Below are 26,569 nucleotides of genomic sequence, written 5' to 3' on the forward strand. Positions count from 1 at the left end.
GCTGTAATAAGGATTTTCCTACATTAACAAGAAGCTCCTTTCGATTCTGTGATTCTTATATGTGCATTCTGGGCTTTTGTCAGACCACAAAACATTGGAAGGCTAATTTTTTTTTTAACAGAAAGGGAGAGTGCCAGCCCTGAGATAATGAGTGAAATTCCACCACTGCCTTAATTAATTTTTTTTTTCCCTTTCAGGCTTCCCTTCAGCTTTCAGTGGAAAATAAGTTTGCGGTGGATGTTTATGGGAAAGGGAAAGGGAAAACGGGGCTGAAGGTTGTTGTAAAAGTCCTGGATCCTTCAGCTGGACAGTTCTCTCACATGGCAAAAGAATTGACAGATGAAATTCAAATACAGGTAACACATTGGCAATCTTGTAGTTGAAACATTGTTCAGAAGGCTGCTAAAATCAGTATGAAAAAAGACACATTTGTGTGCCCGTACCACAAATGAAGGAGTTTTGCATAATCATAATTTTGCATAATAACAGGAAGAAAGCATGCACATTGGTATTGCTCATCAAATTGGTACTAGTGGTCCACGGCCTACCACCATAATTGAGTCCAAAATTTCCACTGCTAAGCAAGAAGGTTGTTAAGTGACTTTTGCCCCATTTGCGACATTTTTTGCCACAGTAATTAAGCAAATCACTGCAGTTGTTAAGTGAAATGTGTGGCTTTTAAGCTTCCCCCACTGATTTTGTTTGTTGGAAGCTCACTGGGAAAGTTACAAATTATGATCACATGACCCCAGGACAGTGCAGATCATAAATATATATGCCTGTTGCTAAGCGCCTGAATTTTGATCACGTGACCATGGGGATGCTGCAATGGTTGTATGAAAAATAGTTATAAGTCATTTTTTTCACTGCTGTAGTAACTTTGAATGGTCACTAAAGGAATGGTTGTAAGTCAAGAACTACCTGCATTGCCATGAGAATCTGAAACTTTTGATTTGTCCTAGTGAGAAACTGAGAAGCATAATCTAATATCAAAAGTCACAAGAGCTATACATCTAGAGATAGTTAGCTGTCTTTCCTTGTCTTTCTCTCGATTAGAGAAAATACAAATAAAATTAAGGAAAAAATGCAATTTTTAAAATTGAATACTCCACAAATTTCAAATTTTACTTTTTTTATATACAGGGTAGACACAGAGAAGAGTTTAATCATTCTTTATCAGAGCAATGCTAGAAAATTCATGTTTCAGATATTCACAGTTAATGCAATAAGATCAGCTTTCCAATTTTAAAACAAACCGTATCTATTGTGAGCTCTGTTTAGAAAGTAGTCAAATTATACTTAGCAGAGTTACTGTAATGTAACTTCACTGATTTCATTGAATCTAATTAGAAGCAATTGTGTTTAAGATTACCCTGAAATAAATGAATGGCATTTTCTGAGAGCTAAAGAACTTGAATAATTAAAGTAGGCTATAAAGATTAAATATATTCTGAATGATTTCTATCAACTGAACAATTAGTGCACATTATCACAGCTTTGAATCATATGCATGTGAATTATCTAGATGGAATAATGTTTCCCCTGAATACATAGTAACTAGCAGCTACTTGAAGTGCAATTATTACTTTAGGAAGGTGTGTGGAGGGGAACGAGCAGAAGAGTTTCGGGTCTTAAATATGTTCAAAAGTTTAAATGTAATTATTTTAAAGAATGCACTTTGTATATTAGGCAATTACCAATCCAATTCTTGTCCCAGTAAGACTTGAACAAAAGGACACTGAATACAGAATAAAAATTGAATGTTCTTTCCTCTGATGAGACAGGCAGTGTGGTAACCTGGAGTTCTGGTACACATCATTGCCTAGTAATTGCCTTTTTGTACTATGACATCATGACAAACCTGGGAATTAAGCTTAATAAATCATAAGAAACAAAATTTATCTTTATATAAGCTGACACATATATAAAAAAATCAAGATTGCATCTACTGGTCAGAATAATAACAGCTACAGTATGTATCAAAAATAGAAAAAAGTGAAAGAATTGCTGTATAAACTTATATGTATATATGTACATAGAAACGCCACCATATTCCCATACAATTGTTTGCAAGCAGGATTACCACCTTAGAGACTTTTATAAATAAGTATAACTAAATGTTTAAATGATACCACTTTGCATTCTGCTTAGTAGGTACATGCAGTTTGAAAATAGAATAGAATAGAATTTTTTATTGGCCAAGTGTGATTGGACACACAAGGAATTTGTCTTGGTGCATATGCTCTCAGTGTACATAAAAGAAAAGATACGTTCATCAAGGTACAACATTTAGAACACAAATGATGGTCAATATATCAATATAAATCGTAAGGATTGCCAGCAACAAAGTTACAGTCATACAGTCATAAGTGGAAAGAGATTGGTGATGGGAACGATGAGAAGATTAATAGTAGTGCAGATTTAGTAAATAGTTTGACAGTGTTGAGGGAATTATTTGTTTAGCAGAGTGATGGCCTTCGGGAAAAAACTGTTCTTGTGTCTAGTTGTTCTGGTGTGCAGTGCTCTATAGCGTTGTTTTGAGGGTAGGAGTTGAAACAGTTTATGTCTTGGATGTGAGGGATCTGTAAATACGTTGTGCCTCGCCCACCCTCCTCTCCTCAGCCAGGCCCCTCCCTCCTCCTGCCGGGCCTGCTATCAGATTCAGAGTCTGATAATGAAGAGGAACGGCCTGGCATGCCTCCAGCCCCCAACCCTGGCACCATGCCCAGACAGAATGTCAGGAATGAACAAACAAACCTCACTCCTACAGCGTGTGAACATGAAGCTAGCCACGTGCTAGAATTGCCGGCAGCAGATCCAGAGAAAGGGAATTCACAGTGGACGGATCCCCGCTTTCGGAGATCTGAGAGGCGACGTCAGCAGAAGGAAGGGAGGGGCAGGCCTGGATAAGTGCTGAGTCATGGAGCCACACCCCATGGCCTGTATAAAGGATTTGCTTTTTGGCATTCCTTGAGTCAAGCAAAGTCTCATCTGGTTTGCTGAAGTCACACCTTGGATTCCTGCCTGCCCTGAGAAATCTGAAAGGAATTTGGCAAAGCTGCAGAGGCTTCGTGGCCACGCTTGATACAGACTTCCCAGACCCGGTCATCGGAGGGGGAGGGGGACACGACAAAATATTTTCATGGCCCTCTTCTTGATTCGTGCAGTATACAGGTCCTCAATGGAAGGCAAGTTGGTAGCAATTATTTTTTCTGCAGTTCTAATTATCCTCTGAAGTCTGTGTCTTTCTTGTTGGGTTGCAGAACCGAACCAGACAATTATAGAGGTGCAAATGACAGACTCAATAATTCCTCTGTAAAACTGAATCAGCAGCTCCTTGGGCAGTTTGAGCTTACTGAGTTGGCGCAGAAAGAACATTCTTTGTTGTCCTTTTTTGATGATGTTTTTGATGTTAGCTGTCCATTTTAGATCTTGCGATATGATAGAACCTAGAAATTTGAAGGTTTCTACTGTTGATACTGTGTTGTCTAGTATTGTGAGAGGTGGAAGTATGGAAGGGTTTCTCCTAAAGTCTACCACCATTTCTACGGTTTTGAGTGTGTTCAGTTTCAGATTGTTTTGGTTGCACCACAAGTCTAATCGTTCGACCTCTCATCTATATGCGAATTCGTCATTGTCTCGAATGAGACCAATCACTGTTGTGTCATCTGTGAATTTCAGTAGCTTAACAGATGGATCATTGGAGATGCAGTCATTGGTATACAGAGAGAAGTGGGAAGAGCACACAGCCTTGGGGGAGCCCTGTACTAATTGTACAGGTATTTGATGTGATCTTGCTTAGCTTCACCTGCTGCTTCCTGTTTGTTAGGAAGCTTGTGATCCACTTACAAGTCTGTTCCGGTACCTGTAGCTGGTTTAGCTTATATATATAAAAGACTTTATATATACTCTTATTTGGGATTGAATCTAAAATCATTTTAATTTTGAATTAAAATGATGGTCTGTAAGTCATTCTGATAAAAAGAAGCCTTTTTTTCAATGAATAGGGGCAATACAACTGGAATCATGTTTAGTCAGATTCAATTTAGCTATTTCCCTTCCTATTTAATCTTCCCCAAGTCATAACTATTTGAATGTTGATGTTTCATTTTGGAGGTATATGTACCATGAACTTGTAAAGTTCATAGTGTTGTCAATACATTCCATTGATCAAATTTGTCTTCATAAAGTAATGAAATTCCTTTAATTTATCACTTCTAGTCTAGCACCTTTCATCTATGCAATTTCCAGAGTTCATTGCCAGGAGGTACAAAGTCCAGATACATCTGGGAAATTCTAAGTTGGTGGATAATGATTTAGCATATTGTGCATACTTTCTAGTTTATTCCCAGAGATTCTCACAATTCCCACTAGGGAATGACATGTATCTCATTCTACTCTGCAGAGATGCATACTGTTGCCTTTCCATGCGTATGTAACATCTAAAATAAAAACAAAGCGGCATCATTTTTATTGTGTTGAATGTTATCTTACTATCTAGCTTAAAGGAAGTTTTAAGATATACACACCATAAGGGAACCAAGAGATTCACTTAAACATTAGTGTGCTTCTATATTTTCCCAGAATAAATATTAGGAAGTAGGTAATATGCACAAGAACACATACTGTTTTCGTTGCTTAATATTTTTCTCAGACTGTTGCCAAAGATGGTTTCCAGAATTGCTTGCTAATAACCCTGTGCATCATTTGAAAGAAAAACAAAAAATATTTTTGCTAAACTTTGTAACTTATAAAATTTCTTAGTTTCATGGTTTAGGAGATATTTTCCTGCAAACCTAGTATATATTTTGTCCCTTGTAATTCTGAATTAAATCTCTGCAGAGATGTGTGTGTGTGTATGTGTGTGTGTGTGTTTCATTTTAAAATAAATGCTTTAGTGCATTCCATTCTTTATTATGTTAAGCATTTGAATATAACACTAATACCTATTTATGTGATAACTTATCTAATTTTTGTTTTCTAGGTATTTGAGAAACTAGTTATTCTGGGAATAGAAGTAGGGCAGATATTAATGTCAACAAACTCCTTTTTTAAAGTTCAAACAAACAGGTAAGTAAACAAACCAATCAGCTGGTAATTAATTACAAAAGCCTCTGCATCTAGCAGCTCTGCCCAGTTCTTTCTGGCTGGAACAAAAACAGATTGGTGCCAAAAGAAAGGCTCTCAGGAATAGCCATGTCTGCAGTGATCCTCAAGTTCCCTCCCCCTCAGGGTTACTGGACTATTCCACCAACAAATAATCACCTACAAGCATCAGAATATCCTCTCTGGTTCATAATTACATAAGAAGCACTCTGCTGGATTAGACCCCTGGTCCATCTAGACCAGGGGTGTCAAACTCAATTTCTCAGGGGCTGCCACAAAGAAGAGGGAGTCAAGCTATTCTCTAAAGCAGAAGGCAGGACAAGAAGCAATGGGTGGAAACTAATCAAAGAGAGAAGCAACTTAGAACTCAGGAAAAATTTCCTGACAGTTAGAACAATCAATAAGTGGAACAACTTGCCTGCAGAAGTTGTGAATGCTCCAACACTGGAAATTTTTAAGAAAATGTTGGATAGCCATTTGTCTGAAATGGTGTAGGGTTTCCTGCCTGGGCAGGGGGTTGGACTAGAAGACCTCCAAGGTCCCTTCCAACTCTGATGTTATGTTATGTTATGTTATGTTATGTTATGTTATTATTTCATTGAGGGCCGCATCAGTGTTGTGTTTGGCCCACAATGAAAGGCCCTCAGATAAAGTAGCTTAGGAGACTTGGTACAAAGTAATGTATTTTGTAGTGTGTGTGTTTCAAATTATGCTTGCTAAGTTCCCAAAATTTGAATCTGGTAGCATAGAAATATGTTTACTAAATAATAAATAATTTATTTATTTATTTATTTTATTTATTTCTTTTTGTCACAACAGTATACACAAACAATTGTCATAGATAAAACAACATATTTTGAAGAGAATATATACATATATGTAAAAAAAAATATGCATCAACTATATCAATTTGATATGATGAAGGGAACAATAGGACAGGAACGGTAGGCACTTTTGTGCTCTTATGCACGCCCCTTATAGTCCTCTTAGGAATGGGGTGAGGTCAATAGTAGACAGTTTTTGGTTGAAGATTTTGGGATTTTGAATAGAGACTATGGAGTCAAGTAATGAGTTCCAAGCATTAACAACTCTCAAGTCATATTTTATACTTTCAAATTCATCTTAGATTTTAAAAATGCTTTGTAGGTATATACTGTAAGAATGTGCTAAGAATGTGTATCTTGTATAATTACTCTTTGAATTCTATCATTTGAGTTTCAGACATCTACAATCTGCCTGCTTATTTGCTTATTTTTTATTTATTTAAAAATCAAGGGATGGAGCTGCTTCTCTAACTTACCGTGTACTGGATAGTCAAGACAAGGTTCCTGTGGTAGAAATTGATGAAAGTGGTCATCTTAGTTCTCATTCTCACATTGGACTATCAACAATAGAAATAATTTCCCAAGAATCATTTGGAATCAACCAGACCCTTGTTGTTGCTGTCAAGGTACTATGCTTCAGTTCCTTTCAATGAGAATAGAATGCAAACTTGCTCAAGGCATTTTTGCTATATTTAAAATTAAAATTTCAAGCTCAAGAAAATAATTGAAGCTTTGAATCACCTACAGAGGATGACAAAGTATTGTTTTCATTTTATTCTGTGATATTGACTTTGTAAAATACATAATGTAGCGATGAGCAGAGTTTAGAAAATATAATTGCGTGATGCTGATTGATTGATTCACTCGTTCATTGATTTATTATTTGCCATGAGGTCGTGTTGACTCTTAGCAACCAAAGAGACAGATTTTTCTTCATAATTTATTTATTTATTTTATTTATTTATTTATTTTGTCACACAGTATATATAAGCATAAGCATGAAATAATTATACAATATCTAAACATATATATGAGTATGAGTATGTAATAACTATATTAACTGGATATAATGAAAGGAAACAATAGGACAGGAACGGTAGGCACGTTAGTGCTCTTATGCACACCGCTTACAGACCTCTTAGGAATGGGGTGATGTCAATAGTCGACAGTTTTTAATCTGGTCTTTCAGGTCTTCAAGCAAACTTGACCTTTCATAAAACACTTGCAACTTAAAACACTTAAGAGTTTGTTGCAATTAATACTGCTGTTATTCTTTGTAGAGTTTGGGAAAGATAACAGTAGAAGAAACTGAAGAGTGCTTCTTGAGTAACCATTCCTAAATGGTTAAAATATGGACAAATGAAACAGTTGAATAATATGAGATGATTATCCCAGGCACTTGAGCTTAAGTGTTATAAAAGGGTAACAGATAGTATAACGATTTTCAGTGGTGGCTGTTATTATCCTGCCAAAAATTGGAAATATATTTTTGCCCTGGGTTCTAAATAAAGGATGGGATAGATGCCTTTTTGCTGCACATCAGTCAGAAAAATTGGACTGGCTTCAATCAGCTCATGCTTCTGAGAGAAACAGTCAAAATCCCAAACAATGCAGTAAGATCAAGAGCATGTTTATTAGTAGGGTAGAAAGTAATCCAGATAATCATATACAATATAACTGCTTACATGTATTTTGAGCAACAGAAAAACTGATTTCACTTTCAATTTTTTACTGAACGTATCATGCAGGTAGCTCCTATTTCCTACCTGAGAATATCCATGAACCCAATTTTCCATACAAAAAATCATGAACCTTTACTGGCATTACCATTGGGCATCACTCTGAGTTTGACTATCCACTTCCATGACAATTATGGAAATACTTTCCACTCACAAAATTCCATGCTTCACTTTGCAGTCAACAGGTAATTTGATTAGCATTTGATTATCATAAATTACTTGAACATTACTAAAGCATTTCAGATTGACTATTACTTGGCGTCTATGCACAGTAACAGAGAACATTCTAATTATCATTTATGATACCTGAAGTTTGTTTGATTGTTCTACGGCAATTGTCAGGTACCTGATATATATCAATAGAATGGTGTATGTACTAATGTATCGCTGTATAGCCAACATTCATGAGTTGAATGAAGAAACCGATGAATGTAGTTTACAATTAACGTATCGATAGAGTACATGGGGCCCTACAAGATTGGTAGGTGGAAAATATATACCAGACAGTGCTTTAGGTTTATTCTCAGAAAGATGCTTTTGGAGTATGGGGAAATAAATGTAGCACTTGTCATTAAAGTGTTTAAATCAGCCTCTTGCCAAGGGCCACTTGGCAACCACAAGGGCAGCTGCAGGATGCCAGAAAAGCTATTGCTACTTTCAAGAGTTGTAGGCAAATGTTATATTCAGACTACAGTGCACTTCAAAGCATCTTTTCAAGATTATTTGCATAATCCTGTAAATCAGGGTAATGCATCAGCATTGTGTGTTTAAAACTCATGCCAGTTTCTTTTAATAGTGATTAAACTCATTTAGCTGGAATAAATCCCATTTGTTTTATAGTACTTCCTAGAAAAGCACATACGATCAAGTGTATCAGTCATTTGTAAGTGGAGCTAGACAAACAATCTGTAAGTGGCCCCAACGTGCAATTAGTACATGACTGATATTTGATCCTATATTTATTTATATATAGTAAACATTCTATAATAGTGTGCTAAATTTCTGTATAGCACCGTACATGCTGGAATTAAAAACTATCTTAAAAATTGGCCTACTGGGAACGAATGAAAAACATTTCCAAACCACAGTAGACAGGTATAAGTGATCTAACTTTTCATCTTATATCTACGACATTCACACAATTCTGTTCTCTTGACTGTTAATAATTATTTATTTAATTTACTATTTATTTTAATAAATTGTTTTTGTCTACAGGGATGATTTTTTACAGGTTGGGAAAGGGACTTCTAACAATACTTTGGTACTTCGAACAATGAATGTTGGACTAAGTTTGCTTAAGGTTTGGGATGCGGAACACAATATTGCAGACTATGTCCCTCTTCCTGTCCAACATGCCATCTCCCCTGAGCTCACCAATATTATTGTAGGTGATGTCATATGTTTAACCTCCTCACTGGTAAACCAAGATGGTAAGACGATTTTGAATAATAGTGGGCATTAACGGAGAATAAAAAAAGACTAAGTTGTCATGGATAAGGACGCGGTGGCTCAGGGGCTAGAACGTTGAGCTTGTCGACCGAAAGGTTGGCAGCTCGATGGTTCGAATTCCTAGTGCTGCCGTGTAACGGGGTGAGCTTCCATTACTTGTCCCAGCTTCTGCCAACCTAGCAGTTTCGAAAGCACGTAAAAATGCAAGTAGAAAAAATAGGGACCACCTTTGGTGGGAAGGTAACAGCGCTCCGTGCGCCTTTGGTGTTGAGTCATGCCGGCCACATGACCACGGAGACGTCTTCGGACAGCACTGGCTCTTCGGCTTTGAAACAGAGATGAGCACCGCCCCTAGAGTTGGCAATGACTAGCACGTATGTGCGAGGGGAACCTCTACCTTTACCTTTTAAGTTGTCATGGAAACTTTTTGTGTTTGTACGTAAGGCACATATTCAAAATAACCATATATAATATACAAAATATATTAAAGTTATATTTAATACAACACAATTGGAGTGTGAAAGAAATAGGGAACAGCATTTATGCATCCCTTTATGAAAACTAAGGATATTTTGCTGATCCTTGTTTTAATAACCTCTGTAGAATTGATGTAAGAACTAATGCACCGATATGAAAAAATGAATGAAAGCAAGACTTAGTATTGCTCGACTGGATTTCTTATTTGGAAGGTATTCTATGCCCTCATTGCTCAATCAGTGTGATCGAATGTGCACTTGTAGCAGCAGTGAGGGAGGATTTGGCCAACTCAGAGCTTTCCCAGAGGGAGACACAGATCAAGAGAATGTGTAGTCCCAAGCTAGAAGGGATGAGAAGGAAGCCATGTCCTACAATCTCTCAGGAGATATTAAGTCTTTAGTCTTAAGATATTGAGACTAAAGTTTTTAGATTTAGTCTGGCAAAATCCTGTCTAATAGGTGTAAGCAAATAAAGGATTGGACATGATTGGATCTCACTGTCTCATCTCTGGGCTTGAGTCTGAAAGTCTAGCAGCAGTAGCACAGACTGAGCAAAGCAGGGAGAAAGTTGGATCTTTTAAAACATAATGTCAGCTTATCAGAAGAAAAAGTGCTTCTATATACAAAAATACTGCTTTCAGAAGGATCATTATTATTATGAAAAAGCACTAACAAGACTAGGGAGAGCATCTTGATATTTTTATAGTGTAGACATCTCGCAAGTTCTCCATTTTTGTCAGGTTCCCAAACCAGCTGATATAGCCATATTTTAAGGACTTTCTGGATTTTGGCATAAAAAGGGCCAATCTCACCGCGGGGAGAATGGTGTTTCAGAGGGTAGGTGCCATGAGAGAAAAGATATTTCTCCTTAGTGTTGCCAGATATAACTCATTAGTAATTGGAACCTGTTACATATTCCTTCTGCTGGACATAGGCAGACATAATCAGAAAGAAGCAGTCCCTCAAATAAATATTAATGCCAGAGTCATTTCAAGCAAAGCAGTCTTTTGTTCAACGTGACAGATTTGACATGCTGGCTAAATAAAGCAGTGGATTGAAGGTGCTTTTCCTAGGATGCTGGATAATTCCAGTAGGGCAGATGCAGGTCTTTTATAGGCCTTAGCACAATAATAAAGAAATAGGTATGACGCAGATTCTGAAGTACTATTCTGTGAATGCTTCAACTTCACTGTAGGGAGCAGATTATCTCTATTCCAAAAGAAATATTTTTGTAATGTGGTATCTGCATTTATGAATGTGTATTCAATTTTATAAGACAATATTCATAATGCTATCACTGAATTTATAAAAGTAGAAAAATAATATATTAACATTTTTTTTATTAAAAACCCATGATAAATACTATTTTTGTGGAAAGTAAGTCTCTTATGATTGGCAGTTGCAGTATTATTATTTTTACAAATAGTCTTTTTCATAAGTTCATCAGGAACATGGAGTTCTTCTTCAAACAGTATTCTTCAGATTGATTCAAAAGCCGGAGTGGCTGTAGCAAGGAACTCTGGAAGTGTTATAATATATTATGATGTATCTGGGTTATGTAAGACAAATAGGGAGGTAAGTCACTTCTGAAATTCCTCATTATTACACTTTTATTTTATTGTATATTTAGAGTTTTTATTTTATCTTATAACTGAAATATTTATGCCACCCCTGTAAGGTGTATTATTTTATAACAGCAAATACTTTAAAATTACTCATTATTGGCTCATGCCAAAGAGGTTATAGCTCCTAAAATAAAAAACGAAAGAATCATTTATAATCATAGAATTGCAACCAATTGTTTGAAGAGACATCATTCTTCCTCGTGGAACCTCATGATTTGTAGAAGACTCATTAGTCATAGATTGCCAATGATTTTTGCTGCCACCATGATGACACAGCAATAAGTCAGAGGAATGAATCATTAATATTAATTTGGGACCAAACAAAAGCCAATGTGAAATCACAAATTGCATCAATGTGTGCAGAGTAAACCACAATATTCATGGATCAAACAATTCCTGAAAACTCTGCAGAGAATGTACATTCATCACATGGATCTTCCAGATTTCTTCATCAGCATCTTCTAAAACATCAACCAGCAAAAGATAAGTCACTTCATCTGCATAAAATGAGCCAGTGGAACTAAACAGGAGATTGAAGCAGAGGCTTTATTGCTTGCCAGCTCAGAACCAGTTGAGGGCCTCTCAGTGGTAGCCAACTATTATTGGCTGTTTCTTTATGAGGGCTGCTTAAGGCAGAATGATTTGGGTTGCAACATCAAGGGAGGTGTCTCTTCAATAAAGAACTGCTTTGGAGCCAAAAGATGCAAAAGGCTGAACACCCTAATAGCGGTATTTCAATATGTGTGCAGAGACTAGAGCTGCTGTTCGGTGGGAACCAGAAATTGCTAGGAGTGGAGTTTAGGTCTCAGTTTGCCACCTGATGAAAGGTAGACCAACAGGAAGTAGGACTTAAAGTTAGAATTTGGTTGGCACTTCAGGGCAGTGTATATGAGGCATGGCAAGATAAGGAATCCTGAGCGGTTTTCTGTATCGATGTTCTTTGTTTGAGTGGAAAAATTATGTCCCTTTGATCTATTAAAAGTTATTGTTGCTGTATGGAGAACAGGCAGGGAGTGTCTGCTATAAGGAATCTAGGTGGCAATGATAGAAGATTTGACAAATATAAGTTTTAATATTGGCAGGAAGATGTTACAGGAAAAGATTAAAAGTTGAAGGCATCCTAGTCAGCTTCCAGACTATGGGAATGGCTCAGTGCCATAGTTAACCTGCATTTCTTCCAACCTAATTTTTGTTAAACAATCTGGCTGGAGGAGGCCTCTGCATGCCCCATTTTCATCCTCTGTGAGTCCCATTTCCAGCCTCCGTGTGTCCCATTTTTGGCCCATTCCAGGAGGCGGCAGTAATCCCTGCGCCTGAAACAGGCCAAAAATGGGATAAGTGGTGGCTGAAAATGGGGCCCATGGAGGCGGCGATAGGTGGCAGCAGCAATGAATAGCAATGGCGGCGATGGGCGGCGGCGATCCCCACAGCCTGGAACAGCTGATAGGAGGTATTCCAGGAGGCAGATCCAACCACCAATCAGCTGCTCTTGCTAATTCAGGCTGTGTTGAAGCTGACCAGGCTGTCTGCTGTTTGCTGCAAGAAGGCAAATTGTTGGGAGGCAGAGGCCAAAGGGTGGGGGCTGGCAGATGGGCAGGGCTTCAACAAGATTCGCTATGTAAAACACAAAGACATTTCCATTTTTGGGGGAGGGGAGAGTGTGTCTCATACTCCCAAAAATACAGTAATTGATGAGGCACTCTATGAGTGGAAATACCTGAGGTTTCCCATTCTCATGAATGGTTTATCATCCAGTTAAATTTGGATTAATAGATGCACATCACCTCTTCAGGGTAGTGGGCATGTTAGGAAGATCTACTTGAAATGCTTATTGGATCCAGCTGGAAGTCCAAAGGCCTTGGAAGAGTTTGGAACTGGTTCTATCAGTTATTAGGGTGATGACATAATTGCTGCAAAAACTTATTTTACTTGCTTCGAAGTTAGCCCTACTGCACAAAATTAAATCAGCAAGAGTCCAGCTGGAAAAAGACCTGACCATAATCTACTACAGTAACATAAATCCTATTTGAAACACAAAACCATATATTATGTTACAATTTTCCTTTGGTGGAACCTAAATAGAAAATAAAGCTCATGGTCTGTAGCGAGCATACTACAGGTACTCCTTGACTTACAACCATTCATTTAATAACCAAAATTCCAATGACATTGAAAAAAGTGACTTATGACCGGTTTTCACAGCATCCCCATGTTCACATGATAACTGTTGCACTGTCCCAGGGTCAAGTGATCACTATTTGTAACTTTCTCAGAGAAGCTTCTGACAAGCTAAGTTAATGAAAGAAACCAGATCTGTTCAGCAATTTGTTTAACCAATGCAGTGATCACTTAACAACTGTGGCAAAAAAAGATTGTAAAATGGGGTGCATCTCTCTTAACAACTGTCTTGCTTACTAATGGAAATTTTGGACTCAACTGTGGCAGTAAATCGAGGATTACTCAAAATCATATATCCGACAGTATTGTAGTTACGTCTTTCAAATTCTGATTTTGTGTGTGAGAGAAAGGCGTGTTAGGACAGATAGTATAAGAGTTGATATGTTGAATACATTCATTGAGCAAGAGATACTGAAAATTGTAAGAAATTAATGTTTATGCCAGTGGTTCTTAAACAGGGATAATTACACCCAAGGGGGAAACCAGGGATATCCTTGGAGTAATACAGCAATTTGTAATTGCTTGTTTGTGAGTCAGTGATCCAGTTTGGGACTGCCACTGCTGAAATGCTTGGCTAAAACAACAGTCTGAGTGGGGAGGTGTTGGTGAGATTAATTCAAACAGTACTATAAGTAATCCAATCCAACAGCAGGAAAAGAGATAATTGAGTCAAGGAGTTTAAGGACTACTAGTTTATACTATTATCCTTAGTTATTCAACCTAGCTGAAAAATGAAAAGAAGTCAAGAGCATGAGTATAAATTAGAACATTTTAATATATAAAATACAGTTAGTTTCCTGTAATGATTAAGGCACCAGACTAGAAACCAGGAGATTATGAGGCACAAGCCAGCTGGATGACCTTGTGCCAGCCACTCTCTCTTAGCCCTAGGACGAGGGCAGTGACAAACTCATGGCAAGAAAACTGCAGGCATTTGTGCAGGCAATCGTGTGTGTGTGTGTGTGTGTGTGTGTGTGCGTATGTGTGTGTGGGGGGGGGGAGGGAGAGAGTGGGAGAGAGAGAGAGAGACTTATGCATGCACATATGTTCTTTTTGTTAATGTTTTATTGTTATATGATAAACATGATTTGTTTGATTCAAAGTTTTTCAAAGGTTTAAAGTAAATAATAAAACAGCATGTTTAAATTTATATACCACTGAGATTAAAGTGAGATGCAGGCTAATTCAGAAAATACCCAAGTGGCCAGATTTTATGATCTCTAAACTCAAGAGAAAATTAAATCCGTCCAAACAATTGTCACTGAGTATTGTGTGATCATTTTTCCCCTTTAGGTGTTAATTAACGAACCTAAAAGGATTATGGTAACACACATAAGTGGAATGAAAACAAATCTTCAGGATACTTCAAAAGTTATACTTCAAATTGGAGATAGAAGTAAAAATTTGAAAGGTATACTTATTAAACTTAAGCTTACATTTACAATAAATCTTTTTGTTTATTTTTTTATTATTCTGCATAACTTCTAATGTTTAATTATGGATACCCATTTAAGCAGCTTTTGCCAAACTACTATTTCATATGGGTTGAATTTTAGCTTCTAGAAATCCCAGCAAGATGGAAATTTTGGAAGCTGAACTTCAACGTAAGGAAGAACTAGAAATAAGTCTATATGACATTTTTTTCTGGACATGTTTTATAGATGAATGTTAATATACATTTATTCCAACCTTAAATGGCATAACTGCCACGTACATTGTAACCCAACTCATTGCCATGAAGAGTCTAATATTGTGCAGAAGTCCCCACTGAATTTAATATCCATGGTAAATCACAGGATTGTAGTCTATGCAAGATATATTGAGAATCTGGGTATAAGATGAACAAATAAATAAATAAATAAATCAGTAAATTGGCTAGGTATGTAAGCAGAAATTCTACTTACCTGAACACTTTCCCTTACCAAATAGTAGACAAGATAATTAAAATCATAATTATGTATGTTTTAAACCATGAGTGTCTAATCTTTTGGCTTGCCTGAGTCACACTAAGTGAAGAAGAGTTGTCTTGACCACATAAAAAATATATAATATAATTGTTGTTGTTAGTTGCGAAGTCATGTCCGACCCATCACAACCCCATGGATAATTTTCCTCCAGGCCTTCCTGTCCTCTACCATCCTCTGGAGTCCATTTAAACTCATGCCTACTGCTTCAGTGACTCTATCCAGCCACCTCGTTCTCTGTCGCCCCTTTCTTCTTTTGCCCTCAATTTTCCCCAGCATTAGGCTCTTCTCCAATGAGTCTTTCCTTCTCATTAGGTGGCCAGAGTATTTGAGTTTCATCTTCAGGATCTGGCCTTCTAAAGAGCAGTCAGGGTTGATCTCCTCTAGGATGACTGGTTTGATCGCCTTGCAGTCCTTTGGCGCTCAGCCTTTCCAACTTTCACAGCCATACATTGCAACTGGGAAATAATATAGTTACTATATATAAATCACATAATAATGTTACAATCTTGTGGGACTGCTTAGTAGCTATCCTGGGCCACAGGTTAGACATGCCTGCTTGATACAGATAAAGTCTAAGTTTATATTCCCTGGCTAAATTCATCCTTGATATGATCAAATTATGTTTCAATTTGTGACATAAATAATATCTTTTATGGCATAACAAATACTGAATGATTTATAAGTACATATATTTCAACAGCACATTGCAGAACACTCAGCAGTTTCTGATGTATTGAATATATTTTCAGAAGAACTAATGTCCCATTACAATTCAATAATAAATGACACAATTTATCTTCTTGACAACCTCTGAAAAACATATTAATGAGACTTCCATAGAATACTCACACTTCTTGATTACTATGTCTTTATCCAGAGTTTAAATAAAGTGAGATTACATGTCATTCAGTATGACCTATCATCTGGCAGTGCTTTATACATAATTCATTCTCAACAAATATTGTTATAAAAGTTTTTTTTATTAAGTGCTTTGAACACATCTTGTCCATTTGAACAAAGCTTGTCCATTTAAGTGTTATTGCTCTTATCAATGGCACATTTAAAAAATTCTGAAATTGCTGCATAATATTACATTTCTTGCTACAGCTTATTTTGAATAGATTTTTCTTTTATAATTTTTCAATAGTTTATTGTTGATTAGCCATTAGCCATTATCAAAATGCAGAAAATAAAACAAGATTAATAAAGCCATACATAAAAAAGAAACATTTTTCTTTAAAAAAAATGAAGAATGCAAATCGTATTTCTGTATCATTCATAAAATTTACCCCAATTAGATGCACATATGCAGGCCTGAACTGAACCATTTTATTTAAATAAAGTGAGATTACATGTCATTCAGTATGACCTATCATCTGGCAGTGCTTTATACATAATTCATTCTCAACAAATATTGTTATAAAAGTTTTTTATTAAGTGCTTTGAACACATCTTGTCCATTTAAGTGTTATTGCTCTTATCAATGGCACATTTAAAATTCTGAAATTGCTGCATAATATTACATTTCTTGCTACAGCTTATTTTGAATAGATTTTTCTTTAAAAAATGAAGAATGCAAATCGTATTTCTGTATCATTCATAAAATTTACCCCAATTAGATGCACATATGCAGGCCTGATCTGAACCATTTTATTTAAATAAAGTGAGATTACATGTCATTCAGTATGACCTATCATCTGGCAGTGCTTTATACATAATTCATTCTCAACAAATATTGTTATAAAAGTTTTTTATTAAGTGCTTTGAACACATCTTGTCCATTTGAACAAAGCTTGTCCATTTGAACAAAGCTTGTCCATTTGAACAAAGCTTGTCCATTTAAGTGTTATTGCTCTTATCAATGGCACATTTAAAATTCTGAAATTGCTGCATAATATTACATTTCTTGCTACAGCTTATTTTGAATAGATTTTTCTTTAAAAAATGAAGAATGCAAATCGTATTTCTGTATCATTCATAAAATTTACCCCAATTAGATGCACATATGCAGGCCTGATCTGAACCATTTTATTTAAATAAAGTGAGATTACATGTCATTCAGTATGACCTATCATCTGGCAGTGCTTTATACATAATTCATTCTCCACAAATATTGTTATAAAAGTTTTTTTTATTAAGTGCTTTGAACACATCTTGTCCATTTGAACAAAGCTTGTCCATTTAAGTGTTATTGCTCTTATCAATGGCACATTTTAAAAATTCTGCAATCGCTGCATAATATTACATTTCTTGCTACAGCTTATTTTGAATAGATTTTTCTTTTATAATTTTTCAATAGTTTATTGTTGATTAGCCATTAGCCATTATCAAAATGCAGAAAATAAAACAAGATTAATAAAGCCATACATAAAAAAGAAACATTTTTCTTTAAAAAAAATGAAGAATGCAAATCGTATTTCTGTATCATTCATAAAATTTACCCCAATTAGATGCACATATGCAGGCCTGATCTGAACCATTTTATTTAAATAAAGTGCCATATAATATATGTCACGGGTAGTCAACCTTTTTATACCTACCGCCCACTTTTGTATCTCTGTTAGTAGTAAAATTTTCTAACCGCCCACCGGTTCCACAGTAATGCGCCGTGTATCATCGTCTGTGCATGCCTCTCACTCATCGTGGATTGGGTTTGGGGGAGGCGCCGGCTACCAGCTCTGCTTATCTGTTACAGCTGGGTGCTGTGGGGGGAGATGCGCAAGCTATTCTGGGACGAGGCTCTTTTGTTTGCGGTCGCACTATAGCGCCATTTAGTTTCACTTACGTAACGTGAACTAAACTTATGCGCGGGCGATACAAATAGTATATTTTCAGAAATTTAAATTGTGAGGGGGAATTTTATGAAAACTTAATGAAAATGTTTTTAAATAATGCTATGAAAATCTTTTAAAAAGTCAATTAAATTAAAAAAAAAGGAAAGTGCTTCAGTATCAGACAAAACCCCTACTGCCCACCATGAAAGCTGGATATGTAATTTTTAAAATTCTGACTGCACATGAAATATGTTGTTTTAATAAAAGGATATCAGTGGGTTGTTTATTTAATGTGCGGTCTAGGATATTGATCTCTTTCTTATATATGTGACATTCAAATAATATATGTGTTATGTCTACTTTCTGTGGAACTTTTCTTTCTAAATTCTATTATTCAATTTTTCTTAGGAGAATGTTCAAGTGCCCAAAAGGAAGTAATTGAAAAAATGAAACCCCAGTCTATGATCAGCTGTCAGCTTAATTTCAACAACGATGTATTTGATTTCCAAGCTTCTGAAATTGTTGCAGCTGAACCCATGTTTGATACAGCTTTAGGTAAGATAAAAGGACAGAACTGTAGTAAAAATACAACTGTGAATTCTAATGGTGGTCATTAGATTGAGAATCTTATGAGAAGAAAAACTGAGAATATTCAGAGTTTTCTGCATTGCTTGTTTCCAGTTAAGTATAATGGGCAAAGTTTATTCATAGAATGGTCTTTCAGGAATTTGCATAATATTTTAAACTAGCAAAAGTTCAGCAACTTGTGACCCATCATATTGATATAGTTTATTAAAAATCTTTAAAAGGTTGTAAGCCTTGAAAATGCTTTTCACTTAATTGAACTTATTTTTTAGTTCTGCATAAAATAAAGATTTGGCACCAAAATTGGCCCTTTTCATTCAGAAATCCAGGTTTAGTTAAACTTATTTCATTCTGTGGACAATTTGCATTCTTTCCAGCAAAATTACTTCAACTTTCTTATACATAGCCATGTAAATGGTTATTTGTTGGTGCTGGCTTTGTAAATTACTACAATGTTTAACTTATAGTATGAGGAATTCATGGTAGACTCTATGTGTTAAGAATCTCAGACTCACTCTTGGATTCCTGATAGAGTGATTCTGAGATTCTTAACACATACCTTCTGCTATTTCTCCTGTTAATTTAATAAAAGGATATCAGTGGGTTGTTTATTTAATGTGCGGTCTAGGATATTGATCTCTTTCTTATATATGTGACATTCAAATAATACATGTGTTATGTCTACTTTCTGTGGAACTTTTCTTTCTAAATTCTATTATTCAATTTTTCTTAGGAGAATGTTCAAGTGCCCAAAAGGAAGTAATTGAAAAAATGAAACCCCAGTCTATGATCAGCTGTCAGCTTAATTTCAACAACGATGTATTTGATTTCCAAGCTTCTGAAATTGCTGCATAATATTACATTTCTTGCTACAGCTTATTTTGAATAGATTTTTCTTTAAAAAATGAAGAATGCAAATCGTATTTCTGTATCATTCATAAAATTTACCCCAATTAGATGCACATATGCAGGCCTGATCTGAACCATTTTATTTAAATAAAGTGAGATTACATGTCATTCAGTATGACCTATCATCTGGCAGTGCTTTATACATAATTCATTCTCAACAAATATTGTTATAAAAGTTTTTTATTAAGTGCTTTGAACACATCTTGTCCATTTAAGTGTTATTGCTCTTATCAATGGCACATTTAAAATTCTGCAATCGCTGCATAATATTTTAAACTAGCAAAAGTTCAGCAACTTGTGACCCATCATATTGATATAGTTTATTAAAAATCTTTAAAAGGTTGTAAGCCTTGAAAATGCTTTTCACTTAATTGAACTTATTTTTTAGTTCTGCATAAAATAAAGATTTGGCACCAAAATTGGCCCTTTTCATTCAGAAATCCAGGTTTAGTTAAACTTATTTCATTCTGTGGACAATTTGCATTCTTTCCAGCAAAATTACTTCAACTTTCTTATACATAGCCATGTAAATGGTTATTTGTTGGTGCTGGCTTTGTAAATTACTACAAAAATCCAGTGAGATAGTATAGCAATAGACTTATATACCGCTTCACAGTGCTTTACAGCCCTCTCTAAGCAGTTTACAGAGCATATTACCCCCAACAATCTAGGTCCTCATTTTACTGACCTCGGAGGGATGGAAGGCTGAGTCAACCTTGAACCTGGTGAGATTCAATCTGCCAAATTGCAGTTAGCCAACAGTCCGCAGAAATAGCCTGCAGTACTGCATTCTAATGTTGGATAACCATTTGTCTGAAATGGTGTAGGGTTTCCTGCCTGGGCAGGAGGTTGGACTAGAAGATCTCCAAGGTCCCTTCCAACTCTGTTATTATAATAATAATCACTGTGTGGGTCTTAGTATAGACTAAGGAAGAGTAACTACCGTATATACTCGAGTATAAGCCGAGTTTTTCAGCACGTTTTTTGTGCTGAAAAACGTCCCCTCGGCTTATACTCGGGTCTATACGGCTTATACTCGAGTTGTTTTTTTTTTAAGCCCCTCGGCTTATACTCGAGTATATACGGCTTATACTCGAGTTTTTTTTCTTTTTCACATTTGAAGCCCTGCGGTGCAGTGAGAGGCGGGCGGGAGCCGCCAGCCTTCTCAGCTGAGGAGGAGGGTTTCAACCGGTAGGTGCCTCATTTCCCACCCTCGGCTTATACTCGAGTCCCCAGTTTACCCCAGTTTTTGGGGTAAAATTGGGGACCTCGGCTTATACTCGGATCGGCTTATATTCGAGTATATACGGTAATTCAAATTCAGTCAGTGAGCTAACATGGTTAAGGGTGAGCTGATCCTCAGTCTCAACAGCACTAAAACCACTATGCTATATTGACTTGCTAACATTTGTAATTTTACTAGTAACCTGTTGTTGACATAGAGATTTTATTACAGAATGATTTTTCAACATATTGGTTCACTATTCATAAAGATTGAATTATTTTTATAGCACTGAGTTTTCACAAGCAAATTCTGAACATTATTTGAAAATGTAGGCTTAAATTGGATTGGATCAGATTAGACAAAAATGTATGAGAAAAGGTAATAAATTAAAAAGGCCCAAAAAGTACCCCCAGAGTACAATTTAAAGACTAAAATCAACATTTCCTATTTTTTATTCTTCAGATAATACAAGTTTATTCCAACACTTTCTTGATTCCTATCAAGTTATGTTTTTTACGGCTTTTGCGCTTTTGGCTGGAATGGCTGTTATGATCATAGGTAAGAATATCAACTGAAATTTGAAGTATTTACTTTCTTTTTTTAAAAAAAATAGTAATTTTAAAGAGAACCAAGTTTATATATTTGTTCCATTATGTATTTTAGTGCACTATACTCTTTTCTCACCGAATGAAAAGCAAATACATCCAGCTTTTATCACAAAGATGAGTCCTCAAAGACCACGTAAGCATAATATTCATTAAACTTTGTGCTATAAGGAACATGGTAATTAATAATATTGCATCTAAAGTTGGAGATAAATGCTATAGTTGTACTTTACAAAATAATTAAAGAAACTGTATTATCACCATGTATAGCTCTAACTTAGTATAAGGAAAAGAGAAAAACAAATCAGAGCCAAAGGGGACCTAAATGCGTCAAGGAAGAGTCTTTGGGGATTTTTAAATAGGGAATTTTTAAAGGGGGGGAGGGTAAGGTCGGGTGTTGGGGGAAATCCGTTGGGGAGGGTATGTCCAGTCCCAGTGCACGCTCACGACATTATTACAGCCGGTCCGAAGACAGGGGGGGAGGGGAATGTGCAGAGCAGAGAGTATTATTCCATCTGTACGGTAAGTGGGAGAGGCAGATATGGCGGAGGCGGGGGGCCGCATCGTTCTTCGGGAGCACGTGTTCGATGTTTAAAAGCGATCACGTGCTCCGGCCCCTCAGTCCTCACTCGTTCCCCGGATGGTCAAGACCCTCAGAGCTTGGGTCTTCGGCTGATGCTTTGCAATGCCCGGTCCGTGGTCAATAAGGCTCCCCTGATTTGTGACCTGATTCAGAGGGAGTCCGCGGACTTCATGGGCATTACGGAGACCTGGTTGGGCACAGAAGGGGGTGTACCCCTGGTTGAACTGTGCCCTCCGGGTTTCCGTGCATTCCATCAGCCGAGGGCCCAAGGTAGGGGTGGGGAGTGGCGGTTGTGTTTAAAGAAAGTCTAGCGCCGAGGAAGTCCACTGTTCCTCAGATAGCTGGCTGTGAATCCCTCCTTGTGAAGTGGGGCCACCGGAATCAGATGGGGCTGTTGATCACGTACCTGGCTACTTGCTGCGTGACTATAGCCCTACCTGAGCTACTAGAGGTGCTTGCTGGCGTGGCGGTTGAGATTCGCAGACTTTTAGTCTTGGGGGATTTCAACCTGCCATCGGCCGGCTTGTCATCAACGGTGGTTCAGGAGTTCCAGGCCTCCATGACGGCCTTGGACCTGATTCAAGTAACTGATGGCCCTACACACATTGGGGAGGCGCTAGACCTGATTTTTATCTCTGGTCAGTGGGTTAATGATCTGGATTTAGGAGATATAGTTAAAGAACCAGTGTCATGTCAGATCATTTTCTTCTTCGCCTAGACTTTCGGACCGCCGCTCACCACCGCAGGGAGACGGAGCCAATGCGTTGGTTCCGTCCCAGGCGCCTGATGGACCCGGAGAGGTTCCGGATGGAGCTTGGGCTGTTCCCTGAGGATCTTACCCACGGCACGACTGAAGAACTGGTTGCGGCCTGGGAACGGGCCGCTGGGGCTTTGGACCGTGTCGTGCCTTTGCGGCCTCTGACCCGGCGAGATCTCAATTGGCTCCCTGGTTTTCCGAGGAGCTGTGAGAGATGAAACGCCGGAGAAGACGCCTAGAGAGTACTTGGAGGTCTAGCTGTTCCGAGGCTGATCGGACACTAGTGAGGTCCTTTACTAGGACCTACCTAGTGGCAATGAGGGAGGCGACGCGTCTCTACGCTTCCACCCTCATTGCATCGGCAGATAACCGCCCGGCCGCCCTGTTTCGGGTGGCCCGTTCCCTCCTCCAACAAGAGGGACGGGATGACCTTACAGGGACGAGCTGAGGAGTTTAACGGTTATCTATACGATAAAATCGTTCAGCTCCGGGATAGTTTGGACCAAGATTGCGAGGATCCAGCTGAGATGACAGAGACACGTCTTGTTGAGGTTATTTGGGATGAGTTTGATTCTGTGGCTCCCGAGGACATGGACAGGTTGCTGGGGAGGTTACATGCAACTACATGTTTACTGGACCCGTGCCCTTCCTGGTTAGTGCTGGCTGCTCAGGAAGTGACACGAGGCTGGCTCCAGGGGATTATAAATGCTTCTTTGATGGAAGGGGTTTTCCCCGCCGCCTTGAAGGAGGCGGTGGTGAGACCTCTCCTCAAGAAGCCTTCCCTGGACCCAGCTATTTTGGGTAATTACCGCCCAGTCTCCAACCTTCGCTTTGTGGCGAAGGTTGTAGAGAGTGTGGTTGCATGGCAGCTCCCCCGGCACCTGGAGGAAACTGTCTATCTAGACCCGTTCCAGTCTGGCTTCCGACCCGGTTATAGCACGGAGACGGCTTTGGTCGCATTGGTGGATGACCTCTGGAGGGCCAGGGACAGGGGTTGTTCCTCTGCCTTGGTCCTATTAGATCTCTCAGCGGCCTTCGATACCATCGACCATGGTATCCTGCTGCGCCGGTTGGAGGGATTGGGAGTGGGGGGCACCGTTTATCGGTGGTTCTCCTCCTATCTCTCTGACCGGTCGCAGACGGTGTTGACAGGGGGGCAGAGGTCGTCCTCGAGGCGCCTCACTTGTGGGGTGCCTCAGGGGTCGATTCTCTCGCCTACCCTGTTCAACATCTATATGAAGCCGCTGGGTGAGGTCATCAGTGGTTTCGGGTGAGTAATACCAAATATTTATCTTACAGGTGAGATCCAGCTCACCTCTGGTGGTGGTTTTAGAGAAAGACAGATCCTATGGCTTGCCTAGTTATGTAACCTACACTGTGAGTTTATCAGACCCAGAAATTGCAAGTAAAACAAATTTAAATGCTGTACTTACTATATCCAGCACAATGACAGACCAGTCTCTTACTATCCCTGTGACAGTTACTTACGCGTCTGACAGAACTCTATCAATGAAATGTAAGTTCTTATTCCTCTAAAATATTCTTGTATTCTGAGATTTTGTTTTAGAATTGGATTGGTATATTTTATCTATAAAGTTATATGTTTCATTTATTTGTTATATTCCATTTTCCACTAAGAGGGTCAAGGCTGCATTCATAGTACTCTTCTCCAGGTCTTCCTCACAACAAAAATCCAGTGAGATAGTATAGCAATAGACTTATATACCGCTTCACAGTGCTTTACAGCCGTCTCTAAGCAGTTTACAGAGTCAGCATATTACCCCCAACAATCTGGGTCCTCATTTTACTGACCTCGGAGGGATGGAAGGCTGAGTCAACCTTGAACCTGGTGAGATTCAATCTGCCAAATTGCAGTTAGCCAACAGTCCACAGAAATAGCCTGCAGTACTGCATTCTAATGTTGGATAACTATTTGTCTGAAATGGTGTAGGGTTTCCTGCCTGGGCAGGGGGTTGGACTAGAAGCTCTCCAAGGTCCCTTCCAACTCTGTTATTATAATAATAATCACTGCGTGGGTCTTAGTATAGACTAAGGAAGAGTAACTAATTCAAATTCAGTCAGTGAGCTAACATGGTTAAGGGTGAGCTGATCCTCAGTCTCAACAGCACTAAAACCACTATGCTATATTGACTTGCTAACATTTGTAATTTTACTAGTAACCTGTTGTTGACATAGAGATTTTATTACAGAATGATTTTTCAACATATTGGTTCACTATTCATAAAGATTGAATTATTTTTATAGCACTGAGTTTTCACAAGCAAATTCTGAACATTATTTGAAAATGTAGGCTTAGATTGGATTGGATCAGATTAGACAAAAATGTATGAGAAAAGGTAATAAATTAAAAAGGCCCAAAAAGTACCCCCAGAGTACAATTTAAAGACTAAAATCAACATTTCCTATTTTTTATTCTTCAGATAATACAAGTTTATTCCAACACTTTCTTGATTCCTATCAAGTTATGTTTTTTACGGCTTTTGCGCTTTTGGCTGGAATGGCTGTTATGATCATAGGTAAGAATATCAACTGAAATTTGAAGTATTTACTTTCTTTTTTTTAAAAAAATAGTAATTTTAAATAGAACCAAGTTTATATATTTGTTCCATTATGTATTTTAGTGCACTATACTCTTTTCTCACCGAATGAAAAGCAAATACATCCAGCTTTTATCACAAAGATGAGTCCTCAAAGACCACGTAAGCATAATATTCATTAAACTTTGTGCTATAAGGAACATGGTAATTAATAATATTGCATCTAAAGTTGGAGATAAATGCTATAGTTGTACTTTACAAGATAATTAAAGAAACTGTATTATTATCATGTATAGCTCTAACTTAGTATAAGGAAAAGAGAAAAACAAATCAGAGCCAAATGGGGACCTAAATCCTCTCTACTTGTAAATGGTAAAGATTTCATGTAAAGGTAGTAAGCAATGATGAAAAGAGATGTACTGCTTATTATTGTTATTTAAATTAATTGTTATAGATTTTATTGTAATTGTTATTATTGTAGTAACAAAATTCAGCATTGCAGATTAAAAAGCAGCCATAACAATCAGAAAACACAACAGGGGTTCCATCAACACTCCAAAGAGAGGCCTAGGAACAGGCCCACCTTTTAAGGGCCTTCTGAATACTCAGGAGAGTGTACATCATACATACCTCTGGTGGGATGCTGAAATAAGATAGAATAATATCAAAATATTACACCGAGATACATATATACAAAGAGCATTGCCTACTGTGGGCTTCCATTTAGTCATACTTTCTCAGTGGATGCTTGCTTCTAGTTACCTGAAGGCCTAAATGGATAATATCAATCCCACATTTGAACAGTTAGCTTTATTTGTCCGCTTCACTTTGGGAAGGGTAAAAGCTGTGGATGTTCCAGTCTAGATAAACCATTGGCCTTGATAAATGCTGTTTGCTGCAAGCAGACCTTGAGTGCAGAGGTCGCCTTGTGGAAGACAATTCTTAGCACAAAATCATTAAATTGTTCCAGTTCGGACACTAAACATGCTCTGGGTCAGGCCTTTCACATCTGCATTTTCTCCAAATTAAAAACAAATGTAGTTTGCAGTTTAGTGTAAAGTTTAGAGGGTGTTTATCCATGGACTGCAGTGGCACGGCTATTCTGTATATCTACACTTTAATTGCTCTGAAACAGATATCACGTTGAGCATTTTTGATGCATACTCATCATTCTGATTATTTACAGATACTGGAGCTCCTGTTACTCCT

General features: G+C 37.6%; 1 protein-coding gene across 3 annotated transcripts in view; it reads left to right on the plus strand.

Moving 5' to 3' along the window:
* Positions 1-24,293, plus strand: part of NUP210 (nucleoporin 210) — a 119,771-nt gene extending 95,478 nt beyond the window's left edge. Inside the window, exons 28-36 of one of the 3 annotated variants that reach the window (XM_058165748.1) lie at positions 198-356; positions 4,985-5,070; positions 6,382-6,556; positions 7,679-7,854; positions 8,885-9,099; positions 11,033-11,169; positions 14,691-14,808; positions 18,547-18,693; positions 24,102-24,293. In XM_058165748.1, coding sequence (XP_058021731.1) covers positions 198-356; positions 4,985-5,070; positions 6,382-6,556; positions 7,679-7,854; positions 8,885-9,099; positions 11,033-11,169; positions 14,691-14,808; positions 18,547-18,693; positions 24,102-24,163 — 1,275 coding nt within the window. In that variant the 3' untranslated portion in view covers positions 24,164-24,293. Of the gene's footprint in view, positions 1-197; positions 357-4,984; positions 5,071-6,381; positions 6,557-7,678; positions 7,855-8,884; positions 9,100-11,032; positions 11,170-14,690; positions 14,809-18,546; positions 18,694-24,101 lie in introns of those variants that run through there. The other 2 variants (XR_009153077.1, XM_058165749.1) reach the window with 2 other exon arrangements.
* Positions 24,294-26,569: the final 2,276 nt, after the last annotated feature.

Source organism: Ahaetulla prasina, chromosome 2 (assembly GCF_028640845.1).
Source record: "Ahaetulla prasina isolate Xishuangbanna chromosome 2, ASM2864084v1, whole genome shotgun sequence".
Lineage (NCBI taxonomy): Eukaryota > Metazoa > Chordata > Lepidosauria > Squamata > Colubridae > Ahaetulla > Ahaetulla prasina.